Genomic DNA, 16,531 nt, shown 5'->3' on the forward strand with positions numbered 1-16,531 from the left:
GTTTGCAAAAATGGGAGAGATAGAGAGAGAGCGAGAGAAAGACAGAAGGTGAGATCAGGAGGGTAGCAGCAGTTGTTTAACACAGTGATGGCGTTATTAATTCAGCAGCACAAGGTACACGGCGGAGAAATCAGCGTGTGATTGAGATGATAGCCGGCTGGGCCAGGACAACCTTGTGAACCAAGGTCAAGATGTAACAGTGATTCAACAGACAGAGCTGAAATATCCACTTCAGCTTTTCAACAACAGAAAAAGCACCACAGCGAGACAAAAAATAAACCACACATGCTGTTGAGTGTACAAAACACCAACACCATCAAATGACCCCTGCGACGCAGTGGTTTGACACCTATCTTGGTGTGGACAGTCAGTCCTTTGCAGCCATATGGGCTGTTAGCTTTAGTGCTAGAATGACTGAAATTTCAATAATATTACTTCAACACTGGCAAGAGTTTGAATCCAAAATTGCATTTTATAAACAGAATATTTTAGCAAATGCATTCTGGAAAGTGAATTTGTGCTTCAATGTCACCTCCAAAAGGTGTGAATAAGTAGACTGGAATTGCTATAAGAAGAGGAAAAGGCAAAAAACGAAGACAAAAATAAAGAAGAGGACATAAAGTTATTGTCATTGTAGCCCTCCACTACATGAAACTGGCAAGCAACATGGTTAACTAGCTAACAAGACCAAGAGTCCACAGCCATGTGGCTAAATTAGCCTAAATTCTAATGTCAGCATGCTAACATACTCAAAAAGACACGGTTAACATGCTGATGCTTAGCAGGTATAATGTGTACCATGTTCACCATCGTAGTTTAGTGTGTTAGCATGCTAACATGTGTTAGTTAGCACTAACCATAAAGTACAGCTGAGGCTGATGGGAATGTCATTAGTTTTGCAGGTATTTGGTTGTAAACCAAAGTATGAGACAAACTGAAATGGTGACCTGAAAATGTCTCTAGATAAAAGTCACGTTATCACCAAAGCTATTAAAATTCATCTTGAAGGGAACATGAATATCTGAACCCAATTACACAGCAATCCATCCGCTGTTTGTTGTTATTTCACTCAAAAACACAAATGTCAACCTCATGGTAGAGCTAGAAAAAAAGTCAGGGGATCACCAGTAGGATACATCCTCTGGGGACCATGAATGTCCGCACAAAATTTCATGGCAATCCATCAAATAGTTGTTGAGATATTTCAATGTGAACCAAAGTGGTGGACTGACATTACTATCCCTAGAGCCTCACTGCTAGCATGTCTGAAAACAGGTACAGACCAAAAGTTGGAATGTCAGACCTTAGAGTAGCAGTGGTAATCTACAAATGCCTGGTTACTGTCACTGATATTAAACAAAATCTATGTATTGAATTCTTAGATTTATAACTCAAAATCCAGGTATTGTGATGCTACGTATGGTCAAAGTCTGATGTTTTCGTATCATTCTCAGTTAATAAATGTTCATTTCTAACCAGTGGCCCTCACTCTTCTCAATCAGCAGCCCTCAACAAGAAGTCAGTGCAGAGTCAGGAGTCCTTGTCGTGCTGGCTGGAGTAATCATTCAGGTTATGTGTCACTGCCTTTCACAGACTATAGTCCCCCAGGGCTCCACCACTTGTTCTGAGCAATAAGCTAATTGATTGAAACATTCATCATCATCCACAGTCGCGTTCTCGTATGAAAGGTGCGGCAAAGTCCTGGACTTTTGAAGAACGGTGAAACACACTAACGGAAGTGCCATTAGTGAGAGATGAGAGGTAGAAAAAAAGACAGGAACATGTCAGTCTCAAACAACATGTATACACCTTTTCAACAGGAAATTAAGTTGACATTGTGGTTGATCATCTTTGGGCTCCATGCTTGGCTATGTGATGATTCATAGCTTAACCATGATTGGCATAAGTCAGAGCTGTACTGTATACTTAATCAAAGAAAATACAATTTTTGGTTTGACCAATACTGGTCTGCATGTATTATCTATTACTGGTCTGGTTTATAATAAAATTGATTGCTATATATTTTCCTTGACAGCAGCGTTGGCATACTCTGGTTGACTTTCTCCGTTGCATGCAAGTTCTATCCTAAAACACACGAATAGTGGCTCAAAACAAGCCATTGTCAGGCATGTAAGCATTAGCACACACTGTGCTACAACTCTGACATCCTATGACTTTGCGTGGGATTTTTCTATAGCTAAGGTCAACTGTGGCATCACTGGAAGAAAATACTAAGTAGGGTTTTGTGAAAATGACCAGTGAGGAAAGATTCGAGGAAAACTGTTCAACAATTCAACAAAAACTTTAAATAACCTTAGGTTTCTGACACTGTTAGGTTATTGTATTTTTCTTGTCAACAGTCCGAGCCTCATTTTGTTTTGCCTTCCTCTGCTTGCCTGGTTAATCAGTCATCCATAGCATCTGCCTCCATCTGAGTTTGGGCTGCCTGCATGCTTGGCTGGGCGAACAGCAGCTTGAGAGGCAGGATGTGAGGAGAGGCCAGGGAGGCGGCTGACTGGAACGACTGCATTTTGTCAAATTCAATTGCTGGGATGGTGGCACTTAAAACGCTACTAAGAGGCAGAAGAACAACAGTGGATGTGCGATCAAAGGAATTCATAGATGTTGGATAAATCTGGTCAGAGTTGTGCGTGCAAAACAGAATGTTGAGTCTACATGTAAGTGGAAGTGCAGTGTTGCTGCAAATGCGGTTATAAAGAGCATCCGAGGGTGGAATTGAAATGTGACTATGTCAATGAAACACTTAAAGTAAATAAACTGCTCCAACACCAACTAAACCAACTGCTTTGTTTCCAATGAAACAAAGAAAATACTCCTAAAACGTGGATCTATAGCAGCCTCAAATGATTGTCTTTTTTATTTAAACGGCCTCAAAGAAACCCATTAAATAACATATTGCTGCACATGCAGATAGAATACTTGCATGAAAAAAAAATACAGCAATAACACAAAATGAATCCCTGTTTGCAAATATGGGGCATCCCTCCCAATGCCGTTTTTATCACATTACCACACACACGCAGCCCTACAAGACTTTATTACACAGCAGCCGTGCTTTCTATTCATAGCTGCAGAGACATCAGCCTCCCACGTCACCTCTGATTTACCTGGTCGTGCCCTTTAGGACCAGGAAGGTAGGTTGTTAGCTGTAGCAGATACCAAAATGGTTTGCTATAATTCCTATTTTTATTTTTAATTTATGAATTACGATACAAACTTGGGGATACACATTCACAAAAGATAATGAGGTGGTTAAAAGCACTGCTGCTCATTTTAAATTTCCCTCTATGTATATATTCCCTCCTCTATACCACTCCCTATCTATGTTGTTTATCTAGCAGATACAACGATAACGAGCACTCCTGTGTGATAAAGCTGTCATGCAAGACAAGAAACATCCTGCAACATAACAGCTTTCATCATTCAGCTGTAAGTAAGCATACTCCTAACACACTCCTGCACTGTAAGCACACAGAGATCATTATTTTGCAAACCCAGCTAAAATCTATACCAGTTACAATGTATTGTAGCCACCCTACACACACACTATGTCAAATGTCTCTGGCATTGACTGTCCACAGAGAGGTGGAAGTACTCAGACAAAGAGAGTGATAAATTATTCAAAGAGGTTCCCTGAAATCCATTACATCACATGCATTATGAAGCAGTGATCTACAGCACATCTTCAAAATCTATTACTCTTAACGATGAGACTGAACCGGCAGGTAAGAAGCATCAGGGTCCATCGACCAGAAGGCTATCTGCTAGCTAGACAGCAGCACTCTGTGAATGAAAGGTTCCTATGAAAGTAGGCAGAAAGTATTAATGACTTGTGTTCAAACAAAAAGTTTTAGCCAAGCATGCTATCAATTGGCTTATAACATGGCATTATTGGTTGCTAGGCTAACTGTTGGTGTAAGTTTCTCTCCTGTTTATACTGATTAAAAAACAATGTTTCAGGGAATACATATCTGTAAAGGCGGCTATAATCAATATTTTTATATTAACAATGGAACACATGACTACATGTAGGGCGGCTGTGGCTTGGTGGTAGAGCGGAGGTCGGCGATTCGATCCTGGTTTTCCCCAGCCCACATGTCGAAGTGTCCTTGGACAAGACACTGAACCCCAACTTGCTCCCGAGGGCCGTCAGTGTGTGAGTGTGTGTGACTGAGTTAGTTACTTTGTTCTGATGAGTGTATGAATGGGGTGAATGTGATATGTAGTGTGAAGCGCTTTGAGTGGTCAGAAGACTAGAAAGGTGCTATACAAATACAGTCCATTTACAATTTACCATTTGTATACGAAAGGGGTCACCCATAGTGACGAACACAGAGAATTATCAATCGACTCTGCAGGTTCCCTCGGATTTGAAGCATTTTATCATCTATTTGCTGATTATGTGCTTTACAGATTTTCTGATATACTCTCACTGTTCTCAGCGTTGTTTCCAACAGCAGCAGCTGTTTTCAACTAAGAAGCGCTGATAATAAACCCATTGTACACTATACCTGCCCAGCATAGACAAAGTGAGCGACTAGCTGGTGAACATAGTGGAAAATTTGTCAGCTACGGAGCCAGATATTTTCTCAGGAGTTGGTAGAGACTAAAAACAGTGGTAAAACAGAGTGAATATTTGACTTACATTCATCTGGTGGACACAAACACAACTCTAAATGAATAACAATGTTGCTCCGTAACTGAAGGATACATGTAAATAAGCTACTGTTGCTAACTGTTGCTAACAAGTTTAATATATCAACTTAAAAGGTGATATGTGTAAGTATTGTGTTTACAGCTTTTGTCAGCTGCTCCCAAGTGGCCCAAAACATTAGTTGTTGGGCAGATTTAAGCCATACAGCCATGTAAAAGCACAAATATTTTGACTTGCAAGTTGTATTATTTGCTAATTAGTTGCTATCTATTCTAGCTAGCATTGTTGAAAATAGAAATGAATGAGAGTTCTCCAATTCAAAATGCAGCATGTGGGTATTTGACATCCTCTTATAAATAGCAGAGCGCTGAGAGTTTTATCATCTTGTCCAAGAGCTCTGCCCACATGTTCCAGCGCCTTGAGACAGGCTATTTTTCATCAGTATGAAAATGGCCAGGACTACTTTCTCCTCTGCCAATGCTGAACACGTTTCTAAGTTTCTATCTTCATTCCCATCACTTACATTTTAAGTTAAATATATTTCTTGACCCTATATAAAGATTAACCCTTAAGATTTGGAACCAAGTCTTCATTTCTATATCTCTGTTAGTTGCCTAATGTCTGAAAACATGACAGTCGTCCAGATGACAAAAAAAAAACTACAAAGTACAAATTAAGTAAGCCTTGATCCAGTTGGGCCCATCTGTCTACCTAGTTTCACGCAAAGCTGTACATGCAGTCTCAACAGACAGACACATCATACTTCATAACAACATAACCTTGATAGAGGTAATAATGTGGGTGGAGGAGGTGCAGGTGCGTTTAACAAAGCTTCAGGTGTGACCAAAACATATTTTTTCACTACAACCTTAACACACGAAAGGATTAATATCAAGTGATTATTTGCACAGTAACAGCTGTAACTATTGTATAATTTATTGTATATATGTTTAATGGAAACAACAAAAAGCAAGCAAAGTACTAAATGTCACTTTTTGCAGAACATTGATCTGCTTTGGAAACAAGTCAAACTAATCTTCATATACATATTGTTTTTTATCTTAAAGGCGATGTTAAAAAAAAGACATTTTCATGCACATAATTTGAAAGACAGCCTCATAGTGTTTCGTTAAGTGGTAGTGGGTTATAACAGTATCAATAAAGGAGAAGAAGATTACCACCCATTCATCACAAGATGCACAGATTTAATGCTTTTCCATTTGGTGCCTCGTGGAGATGTGACTGAATGCGTGTACATTACAGTTCAGTTTTCCAGAGCAAATCAATCTTCTGTCTAATCCACATGTTCGGCACACTCACCTCCATAGTGGTCAGGTCGCATCGATGTGTTCCAGCAAACCAGCCGTCAGTGGAGCACTGGTCGATATCAACATCCTGTAGATTAATGTCAACGCGCACCACGCCCCTGCAAGACAGGAGAACACCATTAGCCTGACTGTTAATGCAAAGTGATGGATTTTTGCAGGTTCAGTATTTTTTCTCAAAGATAGAGTTTTGGGAATGAACTGTTAAAATTGATGAATCCATGATTGGATGTCAGTATGGTGGCAGAATATCGGGGTGAGCGAATTGATCCCCAAAGTATTGATACTACTGATGCAAAGTCTTGTTTTGAGTATCGATACTACCGTCAGTAGGATCAACATCAAAAAAGAAAATGGATCCATCATGTTAGATCACATCCTGGGAACATGAACACTCTCTTCTTCATTTATTATTTACCGTTAAAAACTCATGTGTTTATGCATGTGATTAAATAATTAATAGAGAATAGTAAAAAGAAATGCCTCATGTTTGGCAAATTGAGAGGTGGTAATTAAAATATATTCAAAAGTAGCCTATTAATAATGCATTTACCACATAAATCATTACATATTTCTCTCCCTTACATGATAGTATATTAGCTGCTTTTAACAATAAAAAGTATCAATGATATCGGTGATCCTGGTCCTGGTATTACTTGGTATTGGAGCGAAACCAAGTGTGTGTGTTATCGCCCATCTCTGCTAGAAAGTAATCTAGACGAAATCTCCAAAACTAGTAATACACTCTAACTAGGGACATGCCAGACAAGTGTGAGCATTTTCATAAATTTAAAAAACTGGATAAAATCACCAAATCAATAATAATAACCCCCTTCTACAACTTCTAAAATTTACTTTTTATTATTTAATAGAACTAACTTGGTGGGACATTTAAACATAGAAATGAGGCCAGATACAATTGGAAAAAAGTCCAGTACAGTACAGCACAGTAGAAAGGGTAATTAAACCATATCAATGTTTCTATTTGTGTTGTTAAAAGGGAAGGAATTATCATTTTCTTAGCCACTTTTATGCCACAGTGTAAGGTAAATCGAGTATCTTCTAAACCATCAGCAGTGGCTGTGACACAGCTTGCTCATGCCGACAATTAAGGTACTTAAAAACCCTTAGCGCCTCCATCACGTAACTTAGTCATAACTCAATCAAATCTGAACACATTGACATGATACACATATTTGATGCACATATATTTTTAGACTGAGTGTGATTTACACTTTCTGAGGATATAATTTTATCGAATATCCATGCAAATAAACGTCCATAAATCCGCTTAGAAATCATAGAAAAAAGACGTTCTGTATAACTCCAGAACTTGCCTGAGAATTATCACATTTTTAAGTTTTCTTCAGTATCAAAGTAATCCAGTGATAATTGTCTGTACATTAATGGGTATAGTGTAAAAAAGAAACTGCTAATAGCTAATTTGGCATACTTTTAATGGTGTCAAAACGTAAACAAATATAAGCTAAAAAAAACGGGGCTGTAGTTGTAGCCCACAGCTAGCAACCATGGGAATTTTAGGGGGCAGCGTCAGACTTAGGAAAACCCCTGAACTATTACACAAATGTATCATAAATGACAGTCTATAATGCAAATTAAGAAAATAGTATGGAGTAACTGTAAAACAAATGTGCTTCAGTTCTAACTCAGGCTGACAGAGAGATGATAAACTGCAGATAGATCACTTGACACAACAAAACACTCAGCAACCGTAGCTTGGAAAGGTCTTTGGTCCATTTCGTCCAGCTGAGCCAGGCAGGAACTTCTAACAGGGCAGCTCAGGATTTACACTTACTTAGCTGCCTAAAGCTCTATGAAGAGAAGGTCAGCGTTGTTGATTCTGAAGGTCAGTCTTTCTGATTTCTCTGTCTTTTCACTGGTGTGGCATATGTCTTTTCTACCTGACAACTTCAGCACACAGGACAAACCAGCGGCTGAATAAAGTATATATATGTATACAAGAAAAACAAGCAAGTATACAGTAGATCCCTGTTTTATTCTGTATGTTTAATACAAGACAATACATTTAAGACGTGCAGTTCAACAAGAACCGCTGAACTGTCTTGGCGACCTCAGCCCACATCCAGGCTTTCCCTTCTGGCAGACTTAAAAAGCCTGAGGCCTAGTGTTGTTAGAAAATCTATACAGACTTTAAACTGGTTGGAAGACATGCTCGAGAGTTATTGCTCGTGAGTGTCATGACACCCAGATAATGTGCACCAATGAAAAAAGACATTTCTCTGCTCCAGCTACAAATTTCTTGTTACAGTACACCCGCACATATGCATAAAGTGCAACTCACACAAAAGATCAGTATGAATAAAATACACCACTCTCCTCCAAAGCCAGCAACTGAATCAGTGCTGTAATCTGTTTAATCAGCCAAAACCTGGAGCTGCATCACTGACAATAAATCAGTGAGTGACTTTGTAATAACCTTTTACTGCCGTGATGCTTGTTTGAGCATTGACATTCACATGGGTTTTATTTTGTTATAGGATTAACAGATAGCAGAGAGAAAAGCAGAGTACAGTCACTATTAACTTTGGTCTTCCAATTTCCAGGATTTGTGTCTTAAAAGTACTGGGAGAGGCCTCTTTACATTTCTAGTTTCTGCTATAGTAAGGATAAATGTCACTTCTGTTTCAGGGATGCCAGGATTATTATATTCCACGTATTAGAAAAAGACAACTGGGGGTGTGCTGATATTAGCTGGGACACTGATTGCTCAGTTTTGAGAACACAGAAAGTCTGGTTTCCTGTAGTAACGCCTTTGTCAAACCGTCTCTTGTGGTAACTAAACAACACAAACAGAAAGCGGCAGAGGACGTTGTCAGTGTTTCTTTATCATTTTGTGAAGAAAGACTTCAAGTGATAGTTCAAGTTTTCTGTAACTGGGACTTGTCGTGGATATTGATTGGCATTTACACTAGCCACTAGCGCTGAATGTGTTAGGCCCGGCCCCAAGAAACACGCCAGTGGCGTCATAAAAATTTGAGAAAGCCATGCTGTTGTTAGCTAGCTAACTGATGAATCTTAGCTCCGTGCTGCTAAAAGTGGAAGATTGATCGATTGGTGGATGTCATGAAATTATTGGTTGAAATTGGTTGGTTCAAGCTTACGTAAGCACGCATCATATTTTGTTTTACCGGAAGAAAACATGATTGCATTTCACATAAGATTACAAAGAAGTTGATTTTTTGTAAAAAAACAATTTGGCATATATTGTTAAATAGGTGTACAATATGACCAGGGATGTGATCTAAAACGGTTAAAACGGCATTTTTCGTTTCATTTCGACTTTAAAACTCTACTGATCTATGTTTGGCCTTTTTAACGGCAGAAAACTTTGACTTGTCATAGCAGAAAAAGCACAGGTGATTAATAACATTAATCACATGGCTTACTGGGATACTACAATAGAATGGAGCTATGATTAGTGTTACTGGTTGCACCTGTGCGTTTTCTGCTATGACAAGTCAAAATGTCTGCTGTGAAAATGGTCAATAAAACTGTTGTTTCACAGTCTTATAATTTTTTAATAAAAATGGAAAACTCTTGTTTCTGATTGGCTGCCAGGTCCAGTCTGTCAAAATTGTATTACAAGACACAGCAAATATTGTTCCAGTCAAGAGTTTAACCCGCTCCCTAATTAGTGGGAAAGTTACATTAAAACTATGCCACAAAACATCTTCAGTACTTTTAAATATTGACAATGAGAACATTTGAATACCTATAAATATTTATAACATGACATGAAATACATCTCTCTCTGTCCATCTAGCTTTCACTTTTTTTGCCATATGCACACAAACACACACAAATAGTATTAGTGTGGCATGTTCTCCAGGTGTATAGAAGCTGGTTTACTATGTCCAGCTCCCAGTGGACACCAGGCGAGGGCAGCGCTCTCTTTGTCTGTACTTCTGTTATTAATAACTGCTGCTCTGGTCCTGCCTTGGGGCAAACTGACCTCGCTGTTGTTTTGCACTGCTGGTTGTTTTGCTGAGAAATTACCTCCGTTTCAAGTCTCTGTTATGTAATAAGGGTAGGAAACAGTCCACTGAAACACACACTGCACAAGAACAGAACCATTTGTTTAGGATGTAGGTTTCACCTAAATGTCTGTTTCACTGGCAGCTCAAGCATTAACATTTGCTTGGGTTTTGCTTGTGAAATTGAGCGTCTATACAAAGAAAAAATAGCCCCGCCCCCCCAAGTGGACATATGGCGTTTAAAATAGCTTGAGAAAAAAAAAGAAAGAGCATGTGCGCTGCATCTGAAACAGAGACGGCAACTGAAAATGCATGCAGCATAAAGACTGGGTCGTAATTTGAGAGTGGCAACGAGGAACATGGGCAAACGCATCATGGTGGCCATCAAGTCCCTCGGGGAACAAAGACAGGATTATCACAGAGAGCAGGAGATAGTGGTGCCCCAGGAAACAGAGTGCTCTCCCCTTTCATCCTCCATTCTTTGTGGGTCTAAAGGCCAGGCCAGCAAAGAGAGGAGCATCCCACCAGCAGGGGCTCTGGTCTTTCTGACACACCAGTCAGACTGTGCTAATGTTAGTGCCAGCATTATGAAGTTGACTGTAGACACATCTGGGTAATTGCTTATAGGCTACAAAAGGACATTCACCAAAACATACTCGCAATGAAGGCCTCAGTGTGCCCTCTTTGTTACAAGTCAGTCTTTAATGTATTCATGAATGACTACTGAATGTCAGGCTATACTCTTGAGCTGTATGTCTCTATTCAGGCCCAGAAAAGGGTCTCTCAGATTGATTTGCCCATTTAGAACAGGAGGCTGAATTTCAAATAATCATAGCCCAGAAGAGACACCTAAAACTTCTGTAAGGAGAGAGTCGTATGATCTTTGTCATAGTTAATTTTATAGTAAATCCATTGCTCTGGCATGGAGATGTGGTAAAACAATGAAGTGCAATGAATGGATTAAAACTAATACCAGATGAAGCGGTGCATAAGAATCTATTCTATTAACAGCTATTATTAGTTATCTCTCATGATGAGTGGACACTGCAGTGTGATAACATAAGGCTGATATGAGCAATGTAGCTAATAATTTTTTGTGCTTTCCATATGCAATATAATTTACATAAATATTTTTTAAAATGCAAACATTAACATGGTTAACTGGTATAATTTACTAGCTAACAAGAGCTATGTCCTGATTCCATTCTAGTACACAGTACATACTGTAATATACTGCTTTTGCTGTTAGTAAGTCAACATACGTTTCAATTTTGTTACTAATCTGAGTAACTCTCTGTTACGTCAACATTTTGAAGGTAATTTCAACTCTGTGCATTCAGTGGAGAGACGACCAGTCAAGATACGTTAGCTTAGCGTAGAGGCCAGAGATGAGCTAAGGCAGCTAGCTGCTGCCAAAGGAGAAGGAATACATGTTTGAGTAACTGCAAAGTTGTCTTATTTATATGTTCTTGTCTTCTTAGCTACTAACTAGCCACCGGTATATATATATATATATATATATATATGTGTGTGTGTGTGTGTGTGTGTGTGTGTGTGTGTGTGTGTGTGTGTGTGTGTGTGTGTGTGGCTGAATACTACGGAGCCCCCTTAAGGTCACAGCAAGACTTTTTTTGAGGACTTTTGCATTCCCTTGCAGTATGTTTTATGTTTATGCGTTTTCTCGCAATAAATTTTGCGTTGTCTCTCAATACTTTTGTGTTACCTCGCAATACTTTTCTTCTTCCATTCCTTGTGAGCCGTATGTCTATTTGGAATGGAAGGTAGTGTGGAGATTCTCAAATTAATGCATTTAGCATTGTTTATGGACACCTGAAGATGTCCATTGCAAAGAAGTTATTAGATGGAACATTATCAAACATCTGGGTAGGAGCTGCATGTATAAGGAACATCAATTATTGCTCCACACTCACAGCAACAGGCTTTCTACCAAAACCTGGTTCAGCACTGAAGGTAACTTTGATGTGTTTTGTGCAAAGAACAGAGGACCCTGTGCAGAAACGCAAACAGCTGTCCAACTTGCGTTGGTCTGCATTCCTGATGTAGCGCTGCAAGTGGTTCAATGTTTTCTGCTCTTTCTGTGACAGAACCACAGACTCTGTTTGCAGCATTTCAGTCGCCTTCTTGTTTGTTGCTTTTTTTGACTCATACAAATACAGCACATTAACTTTATGAGGTAGATTCAACTGCACATCTGTAATTCTGCCTCTGGAGACGTCTCCTTTTCCTCAGTGAAACCCCTCTGGGGTACAGTACAGTACAGAGTACAGTAACTGCTCTCGAATGAAACCGACAGCATCCTGCAGATTACCATACTGCTCTCTTCTGGAGAGACCTCTTGATCTAAGAATTTGTTTAAGTTTTCTTTTACTAACTACATAACCATGCATGCCTATAGAGCAGTAGTACTATATCAGCATACTTAATGCCCAGTTCAAAGTAAAATTCAATGAGCTGATATACTGGGGCGTTGCACTGGGAGCAGCTGAGCAGAAATAGAGATATGGCTTAGAAGGAATGGAAGAAGAAATGTATTGCGAGGTAACACAAAATATTGTGAGGGAACCCAAAACATATTACGAGGGAATTCAAAAGCAGTTCTCAAAAAAATTCTCGTCGTGACCTTTAGAATACAACCAGCTGTGAGTTGTCCCTCTATTTACTTTTGTCAATTGCGTCATTAGTCAGTAATGCACATCAACACCACACTTCTGAATAACCGGAAAACTACATATTCAAATCCTGTTTAGAATTAGAATATAGTATGGAATTTGGAAACAACTAAAACGTCCTATTTGTAATGTTACATCTTAAATGATGTTTTTGGTAGAGATTTTTCTGTGGGTGTCACCTAATTGACCATAACTACAGCAGTACAATATATAAATTAATGACACCGTGTGAATTAATGACAGATTTGGACCGATAAATAGTCTGCAAAGCTATGTTAAGACTTCATGTTTACTGGGCAATTTTTAATATGCATACTGTAGCCGTGTTTTTTTTATATATACTGTATATTTGCACAAGAATGAATCCAGTGGTTTCTTCTGAAGCAAGATGAATAAGCCCTGATGTCTCCAGTTACACTGACTGTGTGCAGATAAACCAAGAATAATATAAAGGAGAGGTGAGCATGACTGGCACATGAACTTGCATGCACATTCCTCCCGCCCCAGTGTCTTGACAAGAACACATTGCTGTCCTTTTAGAAGGGCACAGTTCGTGCATTATGTCATGGAACAATCACAATGCAAGAACATGCAGCCCTCCCAAGGAAAATGTCTCTTAAGTGATGGAAATGCATTATGCTGACAGGATGAGCAGAAGCTAATGTGAGTATAGCCGCTGGGCATGATGCTGCTTGTCTACCAGCATTTCAATGCGACCTGGGTCATTTTATTGAGTTCTGTCGCTGGTCATCAAAAAAGACACGACGCCCGTGGCGAAGCGGCTGTCACAGAAAGCGAATGAAGTTTTAGAATTTGTATGAGAGCTGACACTTCTGGACTCTTGACACTCTTGTCATTAAAGGCACTCCTCTGAAGAACAAACACCAAGTCGGAAGGTTGTTCAATAATTTGAGCTGCTGACAAAGGAAACCTGACAGTTGTGAGGAGAGCATTAGCTGATTGATAGTCTGACTGTAGTTGGTGTCAAGCTACATCACAATTATTGTCTAATTATGAATGAAAACTAATGCATGGCTTTTAATAAGCAGCACTTGGTCTTTGGTACTTCCACCATTATCATCTACAATGTCCTTAAAATTGGTAACTTCATCTTACAAATCATGCAACAAGCAATGTTCAGCTATTCAACATTATTCTGACACAGGGTTTGCATCCACTTTGCATATTAAAATTGCATAAAAATGTCTTCTCTTCTATATTTTGCCCTCAAATTAAAAATCATACTTTATTGCTGACAGCTGACGCATAAGAATGGACAAGCTGAAATTGTGGAAATATTATAGCGAGATACACTAAATGAACACAAGGACAAAGGGATATCTGCATTATATTAGGTTACAGCACTTTTCATATTTTCAATATCAAATGTCTTAAAGCTGCAAAATGGTGGTTAACTTGTCTATTTTCCTTATGTGCTTGTCCTCCTTCATAAGTGTCATATGTTTATTATGAGACATCAACTGTAATAAGTATACATCATGAAAGGAGTATGAAATATTTAGGGTCTATCACAATTCGGGAGATGGCAGAGCTTTAACAGTGAATTTCCCTGTGTTTCGTGGACACCTTTTGTCCACTTACAAAATATTTCAAAACCTGAAAATAGCTAAATTCCTTTTCCAAATCTTTGCAAACATTTCAGACCCAACAAAGCACTCTGTTCTCCATTCTGAGGCCTCCTCTACAATACCGTAGTGCTATTTCTCTCACACCAGATTATTAAAGGATATTCCTACAGTAACGATATTACAGATTTATAATCTTTTGAGAGGCAACCGAATTACATCGCCGTGATAGTATGAAAATTACTGAGATTATTCCCATCATTAACAGTATTATCAGGAATATAAAATCTCTTTACAGCAAGCCAGAAAGGCTGGTAGTTGGATTTTCTTTAAGGTTGACATTTACTTGCTGAAAGCATCGTATTGACAGGCCACCTTACTAAGCAGGAGTCCGAGTGACGTCAGCAGTGGGAGATGGAGCACATTAGGGATCTTTGACCCCTGCTTGCTTTAGGTTGCACTCAGTGGAAAATCTACAAGGTCAGACTCATTTCAGGTGCACTTATAATTTCAACATTAACTTTATTGGGTAAGAAAGCTTCCTGCTCTGAAATATTTACCCCCGAGTCTACACTAATTTTCCTCTTGGATGCAATTTTTTCCCTACTGCTCTCTTTCATCTCACTTTTCTGTTATATATTATTGTGCTTAGCCACGGGAATTGTGGGTTTCCTTCCTCTTTGTTTCTGGATGGTGTCCATCTAAGCAAATGCTGCTGGCTCCTCCTGGAGCTTGAGGCTTCCCACTCTGTTAGACAGCTGGGCGTCCCACAGCAGTCAGGCTGTCCAAACTTTAGCTGCTTGTAAAGCAAAATGGGGCACTAAGCCTACCGAAAATGAAGACGACGCTGCCATCTAATTAGAACCTGTTTGGCCTTTGGAGAAATATGCTAAATATTGAGAAATATTTCTTTACCATTTGTTTGTACTTTTTAGATAGTTTCAATTAGTTTGCCTTATCATAGTGCTGCTGCTGCCTGAGCTTCAGCCTCAAAGCAATTAAGGTCTTTGTTGTGAAAGGTGAGTTTGAAGTACAGTGTGTGTTCACCTAACACATACACCACCTTATGCCTCCACTTCCCTTTCTTCCTCTTCTGTGTATTCCCACTTTGTGTGTTTGTTCAAACTGGTTTTTGCATTTGTGCGGCTGTGTAGGAACAAGTTTGTGTCTGAGTGATCTACAAATTAGGACGGTACGTATCATCCTGAAGAATGTCTCAGCCTCCAACAATGGTATGCGCACACACACACACACACACACACACACACACACACAGATACACACTGCACGCTTGAAAACAGCCAGTCCTCTCTGTGTAGTCTAAGCTGCCTCCCCGGTGACTCGAGTGCAGCTGAGACAGACGGGAAGAGAAGAGACGAAGTGTGAGAGGTGCGATTTCTTACACCTTCACAGAAACAACAGGTCGATCTATCACAAACACATGTCTATGCACTCCTGTTCTAACAAGTCACATTAGTTGTTTAGCACCTGCGTGTTCAACAAACAAACAAGAGAAACACAGCCTCAAATTTGTATTTATTTCAATATGCCAAACTCAAAACAAGTCACCTTGCGACATCATCACACCAAACAGGAAGTGACTCAAGCATTTAAAGGCTGGAATCAAGATGGTCCATGCAGGGTTGTTGTTCTACATCTTTCATTATTAATTCATTGTTGTATTGATTGCATATTCATCTGGAGAGGAAACGGAGAAGAGCTGATGACTGAAGCAGCTATATTATCCCCTCCTCTCCTGTTTCTTATCTGGCAGGGTGCTGAGGCACAGGGAGGATGCAGGATGAGCCGCCTGCTACTTTGATATGAGCATCTGAAAGATGGCTGTTAAGAAAAAACTAAGAGAGGGATGATACATGGCATATTCGACATGAGAAGGTGCAACAGATGGTTTGTGGCCTGAAATATTCCACTATTATTTTTTTAAGACAATATTATGAATACCACTGACTAAGCATAATTGAGTAGCATCATTTCCATCAGTTCCAAAGCCATGTATATGCATAAATCAAACTATGATCAGCAAGATTTTCAAGGTATTTTGTGAGTGTTATGGCAACACAACTGCATGGCGGTAAAAAGAACAGCATGTTGAAATTTGTATTGAAATGTGGAAAATATAAAAAAAAAGGATCATTTTGGTCATTAAAGGAATAGTTCAACATTTTGGGAAATACACGTAGTCACTTTCTTACTGAGAGTTAGATGAGAAGATCGACAT

The 16,531-nt window shown here is 39.2% G+C and overlaps 1 protein-coding gene across 2 annotated transcripts in view; it reads right to left on the reverse strand.

Moving 5' to 3' along the window:
* Positions 1 to 16,531, reverse strand: part of gpr158a (G protein-coupled receptor 158a) — a 71,432-nt gene that overhangs the window by 51,881 nt on the left and 3,020 nt on the right. For both annotated transcript variants that reach the window (XM_044176337.1, XM_044176338.1), the window contains exon 2: positions 5,996 to 6,101. In XM_044176337.1, the coding sequence (XP_044032272.1) occupies positions 5,996 to 6,101 (106 nt within the window). The remainder of the gene's footprint in view (positions 1 to 5,995; positions 6,102 to 16,531) is intronic.

Source organism: Siniperca chuatsi, linkage group LG19 (assembly GCF_020085105.1).
Source record: "Siniperca chuatsi isolate FFG_IHB_CAS linkage group LG19, ASM2008510v1, whole genome shotgun sequence".
NCBI classification, from domain to species: Eukaryota; Metazoa; Chordata; class Actinopteri; order Centrarchiformes; family Sinipercidae; genus Siniperca; species Siniperca chuatsi.